Source organism: Halichoeres trimaculatus, unplaced genomic scaffold, assembly GCF_033239565.1.
Source record: "Halichoeres trimaculatus isolate MK-OKI-2021-1 unplaced genomic scaffold, fHalTri1.1 fHalTri1_scaffold_5, whole genome shotgun sequence".
Lineage (NCBI taxonomy): Eukaryota > Metazoa > Chordata > Actinopteri > Labriformes > Labridae > Halichoeres > Halichoeres trimaculatus.
The window spans coordinates 17,356,354-17,377,324 of NW_027437183.1; the positions used below are offsets into that span (position 1 = coordinate 17,356,354).

Sequence of the window (20,971 nt, forward strand, 5' to 3'; positions counted from 1 at the left end):
CAACCTTGGTCTTTTCTTCCAACACATTTTTTTTGCATTATTAACCTGGTTTTGATGTATGTTCAAGTTTGGTTCAAAGTAAGGTATAATGCTGGCATGTGGAGGGTTTAATGTTCACAAATAAGCAAAGGGCCCTGATAGTAAATGTGTGTGAGTGAGTTGTCATGCTAAAAACTCTGGGGCTCTGCAGGAGTGGGTACAGAGCCCCAGCAGGTAGTTGGAATGTAGCACAACAAGTGGGGCTGTGTTTTAAACCGCCAACTCTCCCTCCGTCGTCCTCCATCCCTCCCCCAGAATCTCAGATCTGGCATTCAGCAGGGTAAGCTCAAACAATAGAAGAGTGTCTTTCATACTTAAACAATACCCGAACCCCCTGCCAGATACCCCCCATCACACACTCACACACTCTTCAAACTTCCCCCTTCAACTCCTTTTGGTTTAGTGATCTGTCTACCTCCCAACATGCACCCTCAACCTCACTGTCTTACTCTTCTCAAAGGCTATGCACCGGCTGTCAAGTGAGTGTAATCTGCCTCTTGTGTGAGTGAGAGAGGGAGAGATTTAGAAGGGAGAGGAAAAGTAGAGCGAGGAGGCGGGGCTGTAAGGGGAGCTATTCATGTGTGCTCTGTAGTTCTCATGAGCATTTACACTGAACAGCATCAACAGGGACAGTGGCAAAGGAAGGACGTGGTAAAGAGAGTGTCCGGTAACTTAGATATATGCGAATTCAGTGATGAGAAGCGGTGTAGTCAGTAGCTCCGACGTTGAGCTGAGCGGTCTGGAGGAGAGGCAGGGGTGAAACCTGGAAGAGGGACAAGGACAGACAGAGAACCTGGGATAAACCTGAGACAAACACAGACTCTGCTGTTGCCATGGGGGGCTCCCTCAGCCACAGCAGGAAGGGCTCGGTCAGCTCTCCAGGGAAGACGAGCAGCATGTAAGAAGAGATGCTTGTTCTATGTTATGTTTGTATGTAACATGTAGAGGCAGGGATGCTTCAAAACAGCTGAATGTCTTTCTGGGATCAGTTTCACGCTACATGCTGTGTTTGTGTGAACTCAGTTCTTCTGTATCAGAGAGGAGTGGGCGAGGAGGGGTTGAAGGGCAGTGGTCAGATCTTGATGCTTCCTCAAAGCAACCAGGACTTTCCCTGTCTGCCTCTTTTGAATACTGTTTTGGTATTCAAATCTAACGAAAGAGGAAAAACTCCAGGTGATGCTATCAGCAGAGAGGGTATGTATCCAACATGAGCTGATCAGGTCATGCTCCTGAAATCAAGACAGCGTCTAAGCCTCTATTATACTGATCTGATATTTCAACAGCTGCTTTTGTTACTATAATATTAAAGTTAAAATGCTGCTGCTGTATGAATTATGTAGCTGTGACCCTAATTCTAAAGTGGGATTTAAATCATACAAGCTGCACAGGTTATTTCTGTCTCAGCTTCCTGCTCTGTGCATGCAGTGTTTGTCATCCTCAAAGCACCGTGTGATGTATGGAGTGCAGCTGCCTGCGCGGAGCACTCATCTTGTCAGAAATGAAGGAAAAGGGAATGAACGTTGATGCTGAGGCAGTCATCAGAGCTTAAAAGCACTTAACCAGCGAGCTGCCTCTTTCTTCCCTCTAATCCTTTGTGACAGAGAGTGAGCCCTCTGACTTTGTCCTCCCAGCTGGTCCCAGCGATGCTTTAAATCTCCAATTTTAAAAGCCTCTGTAAGCCCTTTGTAGCGAAAAACACTTTCTGCTGTCACGTGCAAATGCCCAGACTAAGCCTCATTCAATCACTCATTTCTTAAATTTCACTGCATTGGCTCAGTGAATCGAATCACGGAGAGCTGCAGATGTTAAAATGAGAAGCAGGGCCACCGTGTAATGAGCAGATGTTTTGGTGATGACAAGGAGACGTCACAAGTGACAGAAAGGAGAGGATTTCAGTGCTTTCATCACATAAGCACACTGTGGTCTTCATCTGTGTTTGTGTTAGGGCAGATGGGGGCTGGGGTCCTCCTTGTGGGAAAACTGTGTAGCCAACCAGCATCCTGGGAACCCAGTTTTCAGCTTCTGGTCTAATTTTAGTTGGCTTAATCATCCGTTTTATGTCTTAACTGGAGCAGCCTGTAATGCAAAGAGAGCCTACTCTTCTACTAAACATCCACTCAGACCCTCATCAGAGAAGAGACTGACCTCTATTTGGAGCTCATTTTGTGGTCCAGAAGTTCTCATGAGTGACACAATATGAATAAATGATGAAGACAAAAATTTTAAAAGGGCTCAGCTTAATTATGTATAAGCAGATCAGACTAGATTCACTAGTCAAACTGATGAATTATGCTTATGACGAAACCTACTTTTGAAATAAAATTGTTACAGGTAATATTTCTGTTTAACCCAAGCTACAGTGAAGTTTATTATGTCTGTCAGTGAAGAAAGAATGAATTCAAGTTCAGATGGATTAACAAGGCATAAGAACAGTAGGAGGTGGCTTTGTGCATGCATGTGTGTACAATCTACATGCACAACTGTTTGCTAATTGTGTGCTCTTGTGTGTCTCCTGTAAAAAAGAACAATAGCTCTGTTGGTGTCTGTATGTGACTCCTCCCCACCCTTCTTTCTCCCTTGTTCCCTCTGTTCTTTCTCTTGTTGTTTTATCATGCCACTGTCACTTCAGTTATTCGCTCATACCGTAGCACAGAGAGTACCTCGGCTCCGTTCAGTCTAACTCTGCTCGCTCCATGCAAGCTTTCTGCTCTGATTGCAGCTAATTAGGTTTTCTATTAAAGATGCAGAGGTTTGCAGCTCTGCTCCACAGAAGTATGTCAAATACTTCCAAGCCTTGTTATACTCTGTAAGCTTTTTGTGTTCTGGATGTGACAGAGATTAATTCAAATTTAAGATCCTCACAGAAAGGCACCTTCTTTGCCCTTGAGTATACGATGCATGTGATACATTTTTAATAGTCTTCCACCTGGGATCTCTGCAGAAATGTCTCTGTGGTGAACCAGAGATACTGTCACCTCTCTTTAAGTAACAGCAGGACTGTTCTGTGTTTCCCTGGCTCCCTCTTTGAGTCCATTCCTTCCTCAGGGCCTTTGCTCTTTCATCCTGATTTGGTGTCACTGGTGCTGCTGTGATTTTATGTAATACCATTTTGCTCTTACAAATAGTCTGGTTCAGTGTTTTACCACTAGATGGAGCTGTATTATTGAGGAAACCATCAAATATGACCCAGCAATATTCACTGTACTGCTTAGGTGCTGTCTTTTATTATACAGACAGGCAGGCAGACAGGCAGTCATTCAGGAAGTGTGTTGTCTGTGAGTCATACCAGAAAGGAGTCTACAGCCAGTTGTGTTCTGTTGTTATAAAAGCTTCCCAGTTATGTGTGCACGCCTCATATTGAAACAGGGCAGCATCACAGGACAGCATGCGGTTGAACCACAACTTCCCTTTAATTTATATGATAGATGATCTTTTATGCAGTTAAAAAGCAGACTGTACAAATTTAAGCTGTAACTTTTTCAAGAAATATTTTAGTGAATGCAGTACCAGTATTCTCTGCTTCTTAACACATATCCACCTAGGCAAAAAACATTGTTTGAGGAATGTTTCTGGCACAGAGGAACTTTGATAATATAACAGACAGTCATATATAAGACGTGTTGAATGGCTCTAGTGCTGACGTGAATGACAAAGAAACTCCCACTTCAGAAGACTTATAAGACATATACAATCTCGCCTCATTAGAAAAGATGTGTAAACTTTATAGCCAGAGAGTCTGCGGCAAATGACCCAGAGCACCGACATGTTCATAACAATACAAAAGTGAATTCTTGTTTTAGTAGAACCATACAAAGAAAGGCCTTGATTTCTCTAAAGACGTCCTGAAAATGAAACAGGACTGTGCCCACGGCTTCAATTTGGCTGATGCAAGCTGAAAGAAGAATAAAAGCTACAATTACAGATGTTGGGCAGCAATACAGTGGATGATTACTGTGTTGTATTCTTAGCAATGCAGGGTATACTGCCTGGCTGCTGGAGGGTGCATTAGTTTCCTGATGGTGGCACAAGACATAAGTCTCAGTCTGTCAAAATTCATCTCGTTTTAACATCCAGAGTAAACAGGAATAGTTGAAAAGCGTTTTCCTCTGTGAGGCTGATAAGTCCTAAATCTCATCACATACAATTTAACCATTATTTTTATCTTTTTCTTAATTTATTAAGCACGCTAGTGAGCAAACATTGGTGGTTACATCCTCTCTCCTTAGCTGTGTCCTATCTTGAAAAGGAAAAAACACAACTCACAAAATATGTATATTGATAATCCATTTAGTGGCAGCAGAGATTTTTTAGTCTGGATCATAAATGATAGACTGACTTTGCAATCCTCAGTGACATGCAGCTAGCAGGTCTAATTATAACCACAAACCCGTAATGTAAATCCAGTCATTAATTCTCAACATACTTTGTGATGGAGCAAAGTTTCAGTCAAGGAGAATGTCGACCTCATGGTGGTGCTGTACTTAATGTCAGTCTGGCTGTTTGACCTTCTGTCATCGAGCAGGGGACTGAGAGCAGGGGCGTGTGTGTGTGAAAGCTGAGAAGCTTCTTAAATTCCCTCTGTGGGCACACACACACACACAGAGCTATCTCACCCAGTACCAGCTCACAGACACGTCTTTCATCACTGATTTATTCTTAGCTCATTAGATGCTCACATGCAGCCATCAGTCAAAAGAATTGATCATTAGGACGCGGATTCTCGTTGCATTAAGCAGCAGCTCACAGACATAAAACACCCAGGGTTCAGTTTGTGTGCTGTGATATGAACGCATCATGTTGCTGCCAAGATGGCAGCTCTACATCCCGTGTGGTTGTGCTTTATGTGTGGGTTTGCCTCTGTTTCACTATGTTCTATTTGTGGTTTTAAGGTGTTACATAAGAGCTGATGCTTTTTTCCTTTTTCTTCACGGCTGTGCTTCACATCTCATGCCCCTTGCTCTGTCTGCTGAAAGACACATGTTTCTTTTGTGTTACAACATGGCATGGCTGAGGCCTGTTAACTTTAAGGTGTAGTAAAGTCAACACAGGATGTCCATTATGTCTGAGTGGGGGCGTTTTGTTAGCTCCAAACAGATCATGTCCTCTGCAGGACAGACAGGTTTGTCCTCTCATCTGTCCTCACTGATAATTAAATAAACAAAGAGGGGAAAGGAGACAATGTCAGGGATGTTTCAGGAAAAACAAAAAAGGCATTGTAGATACCCAAAAACTCACTGTCGTTATCCTCTCTTGCTTCCACTTTGTTACCGCCCATCTTTAATTAATGTTGTTTTCCGTCTGTCGAGCCTCTGATGAGCTCTGTTTTTTCAGGCCAGCTATCCCAGGATGAACAGAGCTTCTTTCTGTCTGTTCACCAGCGTGTGACATTATTTCTGAGTGTGTTTGTTCGAGCATGTTTTCATCTCTGGTGAAATCAGGGGGAGAGAGCTTTTGCTTTTCATCCTTGTTTTTTTTCCCATGTGTGAGCAGTAAAGCGTATCGCTCCTGCTCTGATACCTTTTTCCACTTTGTTCACTGCGGCTCAAACATCCTCTCTATTAGATTATCCACGGTCCATGTATTTTTGAACGAACACATATCTCAGATGAGTGTGTGTGTGTGAGGGAGAGATGTAAGCCTGGACTTACAGTTACATAAGCCATCCCACAGCCGTTATGGCACGTGTGTGTCTATGTGTGTGTGTGTGTGTGTGTGTGTGTGTGTGTGTGTGTGTGTGTGTGTGTGTGTGTGTGTGTGTGTGTGTGTGTGTGTGTGTGTGTGTGTGTGTGTGTGTGTGTGTGTGTGTGTGTGTGTGTGTGTGTGTGTGGAGTGCTTTCATCTTCACCACTTTCCTGACCATCTGATGGGTTTTTGCTCTATTCTCCATGAATCTATGTTCACCGTATTGATTCATGTGCTGCCTGCCTGGCTTGTTTTTACTGAACAATAGTCCTTTTGTAGGTTTGGTCACACATCCTGGAATTAAGAGCTAAATTTAAAGTTCAGATGTTATCTGTCTGTGTGGTTTGTGGAGCTTATTCAAGATAGTTTTAGAGTCCTTGTTAAAAATATCTTTGTAGCTCTTGTCTCATTTTTATCCTTTCAGGGAGGGAAAGCACAAATGTGTTTTAGCTGGCTGTGTGTTGAAATCACAGTTATTCACTGCTCCTGCTGGGAGACGGCAAGTAAACAAACCATTAACAACTCAGACTTGCTTTCACAGTCACCCCGGCTGCCAGAACCTGGAAGTCTGTCAATTAACACTAAAATGTATATTTTCCTGTTGAATAAGATGATAGAAAGAAATATTTTTAATAAAACTTGTGCCTGAAAAGGTGTAAAAGTTAGAAGGCCAGTGCTCTCCCATTTTCTGTGCTCTCCTTCCTCCTCTTTTTCGGAAACACATGTGTCTGCTAGTGTGTCTATCCCAGAGTAACCAGATGCTTCTTCGCTGTTAAAACAGGAAGCATTGCTTCTCCCCTCCTCTTTCCCCACACAGTCAACATGCTCTGAAAGAATCAGGGAGTGGAGAGGTTAACTCCAGCCAGCGAGTCCACAAACACGCAAGAGCAAAGCAAAGCAAGCCGATGTCTGTGAACCAGCTGATTGTCCACCCAGACAGAAAGGGAGGGAGGGAGGAAGAGGAGAGGGGAGGGGAGAGAGGAGTGACTACTGATGCTCCAGTAATCTGCACTGTGTGAGTCAGTGCTGTGGAGAGCGAAGCAGCAACAGAAACGCAGCAGCAGCAGTGTGAGGCACGTTTCTCTCTCACGAGCATCAACAGTGAAGAGGGGCAGGATGACAGCGCCGAGTCGCTGAGCCAGAGGAGGAAGTGAACACGCCATAAAGACGAGGAGCAGGGCCAAAACAGACGTTAGGCGACAGAGACAGAGACAGAGGCAAGAAGACAAATCTAAAGCTGCTTTTTGCGAGTATCATCCTGAACGACAACTGTGACTATCGACAACAGTCCAGAAAAGGAGGAAGAGGAAGTTAACCCACTGATCTCAGAGGTTGCTGCAGAGAACGTGGTGCAGAGATGTCCTGGTTATCTCCTGTCCAGTGGGCCAAGTGGACCTGGTCAGCAGTGACTGGGAGTGGGGGGGAAAACGAGGGGCAGGACAGACCCAAGGATGATGGAGAGTACAAGTAAGAGGGCTAGGCCACAGTGTGTGTGTATGTGTGTGTGTGTGTGTGTGTGTGTGTGAGAAGAGAGGGCGAGTTTGCAAATCAAGGATGTTTATAAAGTATTTTTCTGTGTTTGCTTCAGTGTTAAAAGCGCCGATTGATATCTGTGTATACGGGAGTGTTTGTGTGAACATTCTCCTGAGTCATCCTGACAGGTGGTTGATGCACACACACACACACACACACACACACACACACACACACACACACACACACACACACACACACACACACACACACACACACACACAGACAAACTGACTGATGCTGTGATGTAACGGCAGATTCTTTCCTCCATATATCAGTAGCTGCATCCTCTTGTTTTACGACACAGACACTTTTTATAAATCCCTGCTTTGTTGGGTTTCACCCTCTTTCTTTATCCTGATACAAACTCTGAGGATCTGTCTATTTAGCTTTGTTTTTGTGTGTGTAAAGTGTGTGAGAGGGATGTTTGGCAGTTGTAAAAAGTTGCTGAAAGGGGGGGAAGGGAAAACGCCACAGTTTCCAGAGCTTCTGATTCTTTTGCTGTCCATTTTTAGTTTCTTAGTAACCATCCAGGATCGCAGCAGCCGTTGGGGCCATCACTGGGACGTGATTCAGTGTGTGTGAAGGGTGGGGGGTGGTTTATGTATATTAGGATTAGCTGTGTGTGGTGGTGTTGTATAGAGAGCTGGAGAGTGTGTGAAAGTGTGAGTGTGAGTTGGTATCAGAGATGGAGTTCAGTCGGGTGTTGGCACAGAGAGCTTTGCTTCTTGTGTGCTGTTTCTCATTAGAGTGCGGACGTTTTGATGTGCGTTCAAGAGCCTGGGAACGGGTATACACACACACACAGGCACAAACACACACACATAAAACCACATCAACTCTCACTCTTCTCGTCAGTCTTCCTTTCTGTTTCTCCACTGTTTGGAAATAAATTTGTGCTGGCTGTCTAAGCAGCTGACACAGCAGACTAAAAGACTGTGTGTTTATGTGTGTGTGAGTGTGTCTGTTTGGCTGAATGTGTGTGGCTGCTTTCAGTGTGTCCTATTTAAGGGGCAAAGGATGCAGGTGGCCTCGTAAGACTCAACTTCCTCTCCTCTCCCTTCCTCCAGCTTCCTCTAAAATAAAAGCAGCTTGTTTACTCTGAGCTGCTTTGAACTCTCAAACCTTTTGTTTTATGTCACTTCAGGAAAATCAGAGCCTGGTGTTGGAAAGCTGATGCCTGTTTGTTAGAAACAAACACAACCACAACCTTCACTGGTGTAACTGTATAGTGAAGACTTTAATGCCTCTTTTTTTTCTTAGGTAGCATTCTGCTGTCTGAAACACATTCTCACAGATTCAAACCAGGGGATGCAACGAACATGGACAATTTAGCATCTGATAATCTACTAAATATAAACGTAGACTTTAGGAGTTAACTGTATATTGGCTGTGTTGTTAGGAGCCAAAGCAGCTGCAGCCGACCAGGGCGCCGCCATCTTGCTCACAGCTTTAACCTGATAATATTCATTCAGGTGTGCATCTCTCTTTCTCCTCACAGTTCAGACTCAGAGGGGGCTTTTGAAACTCCAGAGGCAGAGTCTCCAGGTGTTGTGAAGCTTCTGAGCCAACTGGACAACTCCAACCAAACAGGTGAGGTTTTGTTTTTTCTTTTCCTTTTAAAATTTTTTGTGAACCTTACCAAGCCTGGTGCTTAAAACTTGTATCTCCTTGAAATGGTTCAGGCTGCGATCAGCAAAAAGAGTGGGTTTAATTGTATTGGCCTTACCTTTTATTCTATATTTATTCAAACATCTGCCACCTTCTGTTTGCTTGCTGGAAAGCAATACAGAAGTTTAGGTTGACATACTGTCTGTTAATAGCTTAACATTTCAAGATAAACAAAAACACATTTCACTTCACCTCCAACCTTACTTTATCACGCAGAAGGTTCTGGTTTGGACTTGACCAGTTTTCTGTGTGTTTGGTCTTTAATTTTAGTGCAATTAACTGTAACACTTTCAGCTTTTTTACTGGGGGTTTTGTCAGTAAAGTCATGTGACTTTTATTTTGCAATGATCTTTTATGTTTCTCTAAGTAGAGCCTGTTTGTTAGGTTTGGGCGGCAGTATCTTCCTCAATATCAATATAATCTTGGATCAGGCTGCTGTGATCTTTTCCAGGATGCACCAAACCAGTATTTTAAGTCTCAGTACCAGTACTGATACCTGGGCTCTTTGGTATCAGCTGAAACTGATATTGATTTGAGACCAGTATTAAGTCAACGTTCTTTGCTGAGGATGAGACTAAGCTTTATGTTTTGACTGTATCATTAATTTATGGGTTTATAAAAGTGTGGTGAGTAAATCTCCAGTCCTAACAGGAATTACATCTTAACTGTCAGATCTAACCAAGGATGTCCTGATCCAATACACAGATTGGTATCTGCGCCTGATATGGCTATTTTTGGAGGATCTGATAGTATTGGATTTCGTCGTGTTTTCAGCACTGTCACGCTTTGCAGTTGCTGTATTGTCGCAGTTTGGGACTACTTCTGTTTGGAAAGCAATGATAGTAATACAGCGGCTTGCAACATTTCTGAAGTGAGTGTTCCTCGAGGAGGTACCAACCAACCAGGGCTCACTTAAATACAACAAATATGATTCATCATTTACAACAAAATCCCCCAACGGAGTACAGGAATTATCAGAGAAAGGTATTGGTATCAGATCAATATCAAATCGGTATTGGAAAAACATATAATGAAAAAATCAGATTTGATTGGAAGTCAAAAAATCTGCATCAGGTCATCCCTAGATCTAACTGCTTGAGTCTGTATCAGACTGAGACCAGGATCAGATCAGGGCATCCCTAATCTCTTCATGCTGTGTGCATTTACTATCAGAGATGTAAGAGAGCTCTCTCAGCTGATCACCCACAAACAACAGTAATGATAACAGGTGATCTTGAGTGAATCTTCTGCTCTGTGTTAAATGTGATTGTGTAACTTGTGTTTGTGAACAGTTTGGTTAATTTATTAAAATCAGACACATGTGACACGGTGCTTGATAACAAATGAAAGCATAATGGGTTATTGATGACCGTAGATTGCAAACAGTAAGTCTTCTTTCGTGCCAACAGAGTCTTAAACTCTGAAGTATATCTGGGTTACTTTCATAAATAAAAGATTAGCTGTGTGGAGAAACTGATCTGGTTCCCTTTAATTAGACTGTAACAGCGTAGAGGAGAGTCTCTGTCTGTTCATAGGAACAACCACAGGCCATAATCCAACTGTATGTGCAGTCTTACCCTGACTAAAACATCACACAAATATTTCTCAAATAAAACATTTATCTACCTGTTTATCTTCCACTTCTCTCTGCCTCCTTTTTCTGTTTCCTCTTTCTCTGGTCTTGTGAAACCTCCATGAAGCCTGATGTTGTTTTTGTTGCTAGGCCACGTGGTGGTGTGTGCTCTGTACGCCTGGGTGTGGTTGCTCTGCATCTGTTCCTCGTCTTCGGAGGGTGTATTTGTGTCTGAAAGTACCCAGATTTCTAGCAGAAGCTTTTACGTGAGCTTGCATTCATTAACTGTATGATGTAATAAATCACACATTAGCCGTCACTCTCGACAAATGATGTGAGAAGCCGTGAGCTGCCCGAGGTGAAACCACAATGACTACATTCATGTTGAGGAGAAAAATACAGGAAGGTAGAGGCTATTTTAGTTTTATTATTGTATGCAACTGTGTGAGTTTTACAGTGTGTGTGGGTGTGTTTTTCAGGAACAGAGAGTCTTGTGTTTTAGCAGCTGTGTGACTCAGTGGAGAGTAGTATGTTGCTGTGGTTGTCAGCTAGCAGTTTAACAGGACATGTGAGGACACAGGATGTGAAGTACTCGGAGAGGAAGCCAGCAGCCATTTTAAGTGTTCTAGCAGAAGATGAAGAGGCCACCAATTTAAGTTCAAATCCCTGAATGGATGATAAAATCATTATGAAGCAGCAGGAGTTTCCTTGTTTTAGAGCTCACACTTAAAAAAGGACAGTAGCCACAGAAAACCTGCTCTTGTTTTTCCTACTATATATCTAAAACTGTCTTGTGGTGTGCCTCAAGGTTCTCTCCTGAGTCCTATTCTTTTCTCCTGGAATAAACTTCCTGTTGGAACAATGTGGAGCCTGAAACGGGCCGTGCAAAGGAACCTGGGGAAAGTGATCACCACTTAAAACTCCTCTCAGCTTCACAGGGCTTTGATAGCAAGTTTTAGTTCTTTGTTTCTCTGTAGACACCCTCCTTAACACTTAGGTGGTTCAATAAACAACTGTAATTGAAGCTTCCTTTATATCAGATTTAAAGGTGGTGACATGGCAGCAAGTCCACAACCAGTCTCTGCTGCCCCCTTCATTAAGTATCTGTTATTTCTGGAGAAAAGGTTAGAACAGACAGATTTAGAGGCACTTCATTTGCTCACTTTGAACTTGTCTCATCTAAACCACGTTGTGCAGAACCTTGTGACATATTCTCTTTCTTGTTTTTACTCTTTCACAGTTCTTCCTGAGGTTACGAATCACTTCCTAGACAAGAACTCCAACCAGAATAATGGCCCAGTTTCAACCCAAGATGTTGACTCTCTGAACAATCTTACCAGCTCCTCACAGAATGGCAGCAGCTTTGGTTTGGACCAGAACCTCAACCTGACCCTCAGCAGTAAATCCAGTCCCGGTGAAGGTCTCTCCCCTTCTAGTTCTCTTTCTCAGCCTCCAGCCATACGGCCCCCATCGCTGTCTGTCTTCTCTTCGCTGAACAAACCGGATCCTTCTGAGGTGGATGACGAGGCTCCTGTGACGTCAGACTCCAGCCCGGACTCAAACTTGATCCCCACTCATGGTGTTTGTGTGGACCCTGATCTTCTTAATGGAAACATGAACTCAAACACAAAACACAGCCCAAATATCACGTAAGTCCAGTGTGGGAGGCTGCCGGTGTCTGCTGTGTGTCTTCAAAGGTTCTGCTGTTTGTTGTTTACCCCCTGCACATCCATACATTCCTCACCAGAGTTATTAAGCTGTCTCTGAAGCTCAGTTTCATCATGAGTCTAGTTTTTACTTACATTTGTTTTTATTATGTGTTCATCACTTCACAGACCCAAATTTAGGGGGTAAAACTGTCAAACAGTGCCCCCTTCTGAAAGTTTTTACTAATGTTTTTACTCTTCATGTACATTAGCAGCCTAAAAATTGACTAGATAATGACTAGGTTTTTAATTTCGAACATGTCTTAACTTTCTGTAAATATACATATTTTTATAATATTTAATGTGTTAAATTTTGACAATACAGACAATCACCAATCTTTAAAATGCCTGGGCCTGCTGATACTGATTTGGGACGATACCAATTTTTAATTTTTATGTTTTATAACTGACAGCATATACCTTCAATGTTCCGATCTTATTTTATTGAAAATCATTGAACAGTACCTGTAAAACTGTAAAATCTTTACGTTTTAACTTAAACAACAAATAAAGTGTCCTGAGTTTTAGGTCTCAGAGCAAAAAGCAACAATGGTTGGCTGTCAGACTTTCCTGGAGGTATACAAGATCAGATTTATATGTAAAGTCGATCACCGATCCCCCAAAAATAAGGAAATCGGCACCGATCGGTGCATATCTAATTGTGACCAAGATTTTTCTTCCATTTCTTAGTTTTGGAATTTTTGAAAAAAAAAAAAATTCTCCCAAGTCTCAATTTTATTTTTCCTTTAGATCCCCAAACTGTTCCTCTTTACTACATTTCATCTTAGTTTTACAACCACTTCATTAAAAAATGAATTAAAGAAATTGATTTCAATTTACTTGCAACAACTGAAACAATTGTAAAAGCTGTAAGTGAAATTTCAGAATTTTCAAGGTAAAGGTCTGGGTGTAGGTTGAAGCTTAAGCCTATTTAAAAACTACCCCTCTTATCTTTCAAGAAAACTATCACAGTGATAAGTGCCTGTAAGCACGCTTCACTCTAATAACTCTGTCCTCACCCTGTGTTAAACCTAACCCCTGTCCCGTCCTCTGCTGTGTCTTTCCTTCCTGCTCCTCTCAAACCTGTCATTGTGTTTTCCTGCTCTCTGTGTGGAATCAGGACTGCTGAGCAAGTCCATTTCCTCTGTGTTCTGTTGTAAGTACTGTGTAATCATGTGTGTGTTTTTAGCTTTAGTCCTTGCTTCTCTTAAATAAGCTGAAGTCTGGGCTTGCTCCACAGCCTGACCTGTCATCTCTTTGACCTAAACTTATAAAAGATTTAAAAAAAAAAAGAAGAGAAAGAGGATGAGCAGTGTCTGAGTACATTTATAGCATAAACTAAGCGTTTTGATGGAAACCTGTAACTTCCATTAAGTCGATGTGCTGCCATCATTGATCTTGTGATTTGGTAACAATATTTCATGCTTGATCTTTTGTGAATTTTTTTATTAGTTGGCTTTTTCCTCACTGTGATTCTGCACTTTTAGCAGAGCATGCAACGCACACACAGCAGAGCAATGAGGTGTGACTGTCAGGCTCCTGCTTTTGCCTTTCATCGATACATCAGCCCATATCTGCAACATCCAGACAGATATTGATCTGATTACTGCTGACACTGATGAGTTCATCAACCTTTTTTTCAGGAACTCTTGTAAACTGCAGCCAAACCAGCACATGCAGAAGGAGCTCAGCGGGCAGGTTAGGCTCCATCATTCGTGTTTTCTGCTCTTTGGTCTCTAATGGTCATGTTACCGTCTTGTTTGCTATAAACAAGTTGTTGTGTTGTTAAAGGATGAGCATCACGGAGGCCATGCCACAGATGAAGAGAAGTTGGCGAGCAGCGTGGGTGTCAAACCAGACAAGGACGAAAGCAGTGAGTAGCAAAATCAATGAGGATTGATTTGTTATTCACATGTCTGTATGCTTGAGGGTGAACACTGATTATTCTGTGAGAGACTTCTGTACACAGTTTAGATAAGCGAATGCTGAAGTTTTCACATCATGTTTTAGCTTCCCTCGATCAATACTGGACAGAGAGCTCGTTATACTGCCTCACCAGCACCACTGTAAATATTAACATGGAGTTTTACAAACACCCTGACAGCAGAGCTATTCAGAGTGGATGTTCTCTGAGTTTACTCCTTTGTGCCTGTTTGTGATCTGAATGGGTTTACACCAACACTGCTCTCAGCACAGGTGCCTCTAGGCTCCATGTGACACAACTGCAGTTACAGGCTGAATCACATGTTTCATGAGAGTGAATGACTGAGTTAAATGCAGCATCCTGCAGCGTTAATGACCCTGAGGGGATATATTCTATTTTCAGTCTTTGTTTACCATGTTTTTCAGGGATGGGGGTGCAGAGGTGATACTTGCTTACATTATGAATAAACTAGAAATAAACAAAAATTATTCATTTAATCAATTATATGAGAAATACTGATTGAATTCTTTAATTTATGTCTTGACATGTTGAGCTATAACTATTGTGAAAAAACGTGCAGTGTAAAATAACAAAAGTAAAAACAGGGTAAGAACACTTTGAAAGAACCAAATTAGAAAAAAAAAATATCTGCTGACAGAAACATTAATTTCATCTTTTACCTTTTTTGATGACTAAGGTGCATGTTTTTTGTTTTTTGTTTTTTTTTTTCAAAACAGTGCTAGGCCCCAAGAGAAATCTATTGATTTGAGAATATAATACTTCTAATGCACATTTTTCAAACACTTTTTTTTTTTTATCGGTTTTCAGACTGCCATGAGACATCAAAACCTGAGGACTCAGACTGCTGCTCTGAGGTAAATAAACATCCCAATCCAATCCATCGATCACATAACACATTTGCATGCCTTCCATCATGATAAAGCTTCTTCTATCAGAAGAGCCTAAGCAGTTGTAATATGATGTAATACCAGTATGAACCACCAGGGGGAGTGAGTGAAAGCACTGATAAGCAGTGCCCTGTTCTGTTACCATCAGAGAAAGATTAGTGTAACCTCAATGTTGTCATACCTCACCTGTTATTGTCACCACGTTTGCACGCTCTTCAGTTCTGTGAACTCATGTTTTGATTTGAACTGTTTTAATTCACACAACAAAAGGTTTTCATGTGTCGTAGAGCAGTGATCTGTTAGAGAGTTACCACCTGCAGCATTACAGCCTGTATGACATGATGGCTGTGCTGCTCTGCAGGACAGCAGGAGGTACTTTGTGTTCACAGGCTTATTAATGTACTTAAGTGACAGATGGATTTAGATTAGCTTCAGGAGATAAAGATATGACTGTCATAATCCAGGCCAAGACAAGCTGAGGGAGAGAAACGGCACACTTGTTGCAAGTCAGGCGGATGGTGGGACAATAAAATATTAATAAGAGCAGTTATAATAATCAAAATAAGAGTGATACTTTTCCAAAAACAGAAGATCAGAGGGAGATACAGAGAGAAAGGGGGGATTTTAGTATGTTCAGTCTAAACAAATCAAGCAACTTTTTTCAGTTTTACTCACACAGTTATTAAAAAGGATTCTGGTAAAATTAGCATTCTTTGGTGTGATCTTTATTTAGGATTATCTTTGAAGATACAAAATAATTGTTTTTGTTTATCAGGAAAACAAAATCTTGTCAGAACAGATCAACAGGAGGAGATGCTCATTTTTCTATCAGTTTAGGCAAAAATAAAAAAGGACAGAATATTACCAAAAAAACAGATTGAAATGCATTTCTACGGTCTGATTTTAGGTCAGTGATGTTGAAAAAGTATGTGGGCTTACCTTAGATATATTAAAGAATGTGTTTGAAAGATAAAGTTTCAATTAACAGATTTTTTGTCCTCAGCAGTTTGAGGACCCCTGCAAGCTGAAGAACAAATCGGGGGGAAGTGAAATGCAGAAAACAGGAAGTCAGGTCCTGGATTCCATTTGCATCAGTGAAGCAGAAAAACAGGCTGTTCTCACCCTCATCAGAGAGGAGGTACTAACTTAAATCACACTAACAATAAAACATGAAAACATGCTATCAGTTTGTTTCCACCTCAGTGCAGTCTCTTTGTGCTTTGGCTTTGTTTTCTTTGAGCCCTGTTCATCATAATTATGTCTTCCTTTAGATCATCACCAAGGAGGTGGAGGCCAACGACTGGAAGAAAAAGTTTGAGAGCAGCAGACAAGAAGTCACAGAGATGAGGTCAGGAAACATGGTGCTTCATATATTGTTACCCTGATTGTGTGTTCACTGAAACACATTGATAAAAGAGACAAAAAGTCAGTAATGAGGTTTATGTGTTTAACTGTGATATTAAGTGAAGTGCATCAACTAAAATCCAAGGATTGTTTCATAAGATTAATGAAAAATGATCATGTTTTGTTTGATTACAGGAAAATTGTGGCAGAATATGAGAAAACCATCGCCCAGATGATTGGTGAGTTGTGGTGTTATAGAGGTTATGACCGTCCTGAACATTTGAACCACGCCATCAGACATGCAGCACTGAGCCATGTCTGTTTTTTTGTGAAAATACATTTTGCTGTATCACTTAAATAGATATTTTTCAAACCAAGCCTTTCTCATGTTTGTTTGTGGTGATCGCTTTTATCAGAAAAGATTCAATCATACTCAACAATCTTTATTTGTTTTTCAGAGGACGAGCAGCGTCACAACCTTAGCTCCCAGAAGGCTTTGCAGGCTGTCACGGCAGAGAAGGAAGCTGCCCTTTCAGACCTGAACTCAGTGGAGCGCTCTCTCTCTGACGTGTTTCGGCGTTATGAAAACATGAAGAGCACCCTGGAGGGATTTAAGAAAGTAAGGAGTCATTGGACAGATTTGTGTCCTGAATTTGTCCTGTTCTTTTATGTGCTGTAGCAGAAACTATCAGCTGTGAGGGGATTGAGGTCAGAGTGGGGTTGAAGGTAGCGTGTGATTTGGAGCAGGGGCTGCTGAGAGGTCAGAGCAGCTCTGGTTTATATTTATGTTACAGAAGGAAATCTCTTTCAGATCAGTGAGCTGCCAGGAAACAAGTGGTCCAGTCACAAGAATTAAATATTAGGAACAGCTTACTATTGAGGAAAATCAACCATAAACATCACAAGTGCCTTTCCGTCCTCTAACAGAACGAAGAGGTGCTGAAGAAGTGTGCTCAGGAGTATCTGGCCAGAGTCAAGCAGGAGGAGCAAAGATACCAGACACTGAAGCTGCATGCTGAGGAGAAATTAGACAAGTAAGTTATCACAGAGAGGAAATACTTTCACACGGTTATGATTGTATGTCTGTTGATTTCACTGATCCCTTCCATCTCTCAGAGCCAATGAGGATATTGCTCAGGTGCGTGCAAAAGCGAGCTCAGAGAATATGGCGCTGACCGCCAGTCTGAGGAAAGAACAGATGAAGAATGAGTCTCTGGAACAGTCTTTGCTGCAGAAGGTAACAGCTGTTTTCCAGTGTGTGTGCTCTACATGAATCTCAAACATGCAGTAAAACAATGACCCACTTTTAGTGATGTGATTTGTTTGTGACACATTCATGTGGCTTTTTCTTCTTTGTGCCTTTGTTGTCACAGAACCAAGAGATTGAGGAACTCACAAAGATCTGCGATGAGCTGATCGCCAAAATGGGGAAGATAGACTGAGAGACACTTTTTGGGAATCAGCTCTTTTAGTCCCTCCAGTCCATTCTGACAGTGACACCCTGTGCATGTCCCCCAGCAGAGGCACTGCTCTCATACCCTCTGCAACCCTGCATCAGAGACTGCTCATGTACAGATGTCAAAGTAACCTCCTGTGTACTAAAATTGCACTACTTATGACCAGACTCAAGAAGATTCTTTACATGCCAACTTTTCTTTAAGATGGGACCCTGCTCGATGTTTATGGTCGTGTTTTTTGTCTTCAGTCTCCTGTGCTTCCGTCCATTGTACCAGCGTACAACAGCCCGTTTGTGATTCTCAGCTGCTTAACGGCTAAATTCCTAGCAGCTCCTGGCGCTGAATGACATCATGCAGGCGGGGCTTGTTTTGAAGTTACATAGAGGCGTACAGTTTATTGTGACGGGCTGTGACAAGGATTGTTTTGATGTAACAATCTAGTAAATATATATTTAGAAAAAGTAAACAAGGGTTTATTCTAAATAAGGAAAGCTCAGGGGTGTTTGTTGCTCGACATGAGGTCAAGTCAAGCTTTACAAGAGCTGGAGGGAAGGATTCAGGATTGTTAAAGGAAACATGATAGTCCTTGGTTAGAGGCCTTAAACTGTTCAGCGCCAGAATGAGTCTGGACCACACATCAGTGAAACTACAGCCGCAAATATTTCACAGCTTTACCTGCTTTAAAGTTTGCACAGAAATCAGCCACACTCAAGTCTAATCCCATGACAATCAGAGACTTAGCTGTGCCAGCTTTCTTTTACTGTTGAAGCCACAGAATTAGAGATAACTCTATACTGAAGTAAAAAGAGAAAAATCAACACTAAATGGTGGCCTTCCTGTGCCAAGATTGCTGACAAAGTGAGTCTAAAACAAGTTTAAAATATTAAATTTAAATGATAATCTTTTCTAACTTTTGCAAATGCTGCATTGTATTCATGATTATTTGAGTTTTTTAGATCCTCACGATGTCACAGACTGAGAGGTAAAACTAAGCATCAGCTTTGTAAGAGGTTCTACTGTGTTTTTATATGTGGAAGTGTGTTTACAGCACAGGCAGCAGTATCCCTCCAAAATTTAATTTTCTTTGCGTGTTTATTTTTATAGCTTTGCAGTCAGCAACTGCAACTCCAGAAGAACTGACGTAGTAAGAGCGAGGGAAACTGTGTCTCAAACCAGGTGGATGAAAAGTCTCAGAACAAGTACCAGTGCATTACCTAAGTTACAAAGAAGTTACATTTCTGTTCTGTAAAAATCAATTATGGAATCAGTGCAACCTGTGTGTGTATCCAGGATATATGTGGTCAAAGAAGTGGAAAAAGTGTGGTAGAGGATTAGGTTTTCTTTTTTGTTTCATTCAATTTTAAGTCCTTTTGGAGTCAGGAACTATTGATTAAAGTTTGTTTGATTCGCACCTTGTACAACCTCTTAAAACTCAAGCCCACTGTTGTGCCACAGTTTATATTTGTGCCATTCTAATCTCCTGCTTCATCTTGTTACACAGCTGCTTAGTCTTCGTCTTATGAAATATGTTCTGCCACTTCAGTCCCTTTTTTTGATGACTGTTTTGTACTGTATAAGGATATTTAAAGCAGAGATAGTGAACACACTTGTGTCATGACATGTGTGTGTACATGTGCTTGAATAAAATAAAATTTAATTCCTGTTATTGTACATTTTTTAATTTAGTTCATTTTGTTTACACTGTTTTGATATGTTTCTTTTACTGAGTGTATCATCATTTTTCTTTCAGCATTGGTCATGACTCAGTGTTTACATCAAACACAGCTTACACACACCTTCACACGTACTGACTGTCACTTATTAAAGACCTGGCACCTTTTTTGTGATGCAATCAGCTTTTTTGTCCCCACATTAAAGAACTTCCTTTATTACTGAAGCAGTGTGTTTAACAGACACTTAATATGAGAGTTCTGCTTACAACAAGATGACTGACTTAATATTGCTGAACTGTTACAGTCCCCCTGTTTAAGGTCACTTTTTAAGTCCATTACCACAGGTTGCTGGCTGTGCACCATAGATGGAGATTATAGACATAAGACTTTAATACCTCCACACACCTTGCCATGCCAAAATCCCTCCACCTCTGCACCCACCCTTTTGTCACCTCCATCAGATCCCCTCACAGTTTGGACTGTTAAAAACACGGTGACCATGAAGACTGCCCTCGCCCTGCTGCTGATCATCTCTCTGGCATGCCACAGTAAGTTAAGACCAATGCTGGATTTCAGGGTGCTAATTATTTGGAGGTTGGGGAATTAATTCTGTTAGTGACTGGCAGACTGTGTGAGGCAATCAGGGTTGTTTTCTGCTTTCATTGAAAATGGTTCATTTCTTCAACAACTCCTGCAGCTTTAACTTCAAGCAACACAATATTTAAAAATATTTTAAATGAAACCAAGCTGGGATGCTGGATTTAACTAAACACATGATGCTTTTTACTAAAGTTTAAGCTGTAATGCATTTCTGCAGGTCATCAACTTTTACTATAACTGATGAACCACCAAATCATTAACAAAGTTTATTTTCAAAACAATTAAGTTCATCGGCTTGATTTACTAATATGCCTGGTTTAGATTAATTTACTTTAATTTATTTTAGAGTAGATAATGTGTTTTGTGTTTTGTTCTTTCAGCTCTAGTTTGAATGCTGTGAATATTAACTTTACAAGAGAAAAAAATCTCAGAAGATAAAATGTCTTTCAGTATCAAAATCAAAACGTTTGATGGTGGAAAAATGTCTGGCTCATTTATGCTTTCGTGAGGAAAAAGTTCACGTCACTCCTCACTCAGTTGAGTTCAGATTAGGCTTGTTGTCTGTCTACTGGCTGTCTGTCTGCCGACACGCCCCTCCCCTGTGGATACACGTGCTTATAGGTGCTCTCTCCTGTTCTACCTGTGAAGGCCACGCCCTCAAGTGTTTCTCATGTGTGGGGATGAACGAGGAGGAATGCAACCGGCAAGGTTCGGCTACCTGTCCTACCCAAGCTGACGCCTGCTCCACCATCACAGGAGCCAGTGAGTACACACCAATTCAAAAACCTGCAATATGTACCTTCCGTTTGGTATTGCAACAGCCTCACTAGAGGGCAGCATTGTGCTAACCAACAAAAACCT

General features: G+C 41.5%; 1 protein-coding gene across 7 annotated transcripts; it reads left to right on the forward strand.

Moving 5' to 3' along the window:
* Positions 1-460: 460 nt before the first annotated feature.
* LOC141790189 (transforming acidic coiled-coil-containing protein 1-like) lies at positions 461-19,499 on the forward strand. Of its 7 annotated transcripts, none has more exons than XM_074669885.1 (14): positions 461-518; positions 8,756-8,847; positions 11,739-12,147; positions 13,325-13,360; positions 13,848-13,902; positions 13,996-14,077; positions 14,957-15,003; positions 16,040-16,174; positions 16,308-16,384; positions 16,576-16,619; positions 16,839-16,999; positions 17,308-17,414; positions 17,497-17,617; positions 17,754-19,499. In XM_074669885.1, exons 1-14 carry the CDS (start codon positions 463-465, stop codon positions 17,820-17,822), a joined length of 1,491 nt encoding a protein of 496 aa, XP_074525986.1. In that variant the 5' UTR covers positions 461-462; the 3' UTR covers positions 17,823-19,499. The 7 variants fall into 7 exon arrangements, with proteins under 7 accessions (XP_074525986.1, XP_074525985.1, XP_074525988.1 ...); XM_074669884.1 differs by lacking the exon at positions 461-518 and adding an exon at positions 621-937; XM_074669887.1 differs by lacking the exon at positions 461-518 and adding an exon at positions 621-937 and having other exon boundaries at positions 16,043-16,174.
* The last annotated feature ends 1,472 nt before the right edge of the window (positions 19,500-20,971 follow it).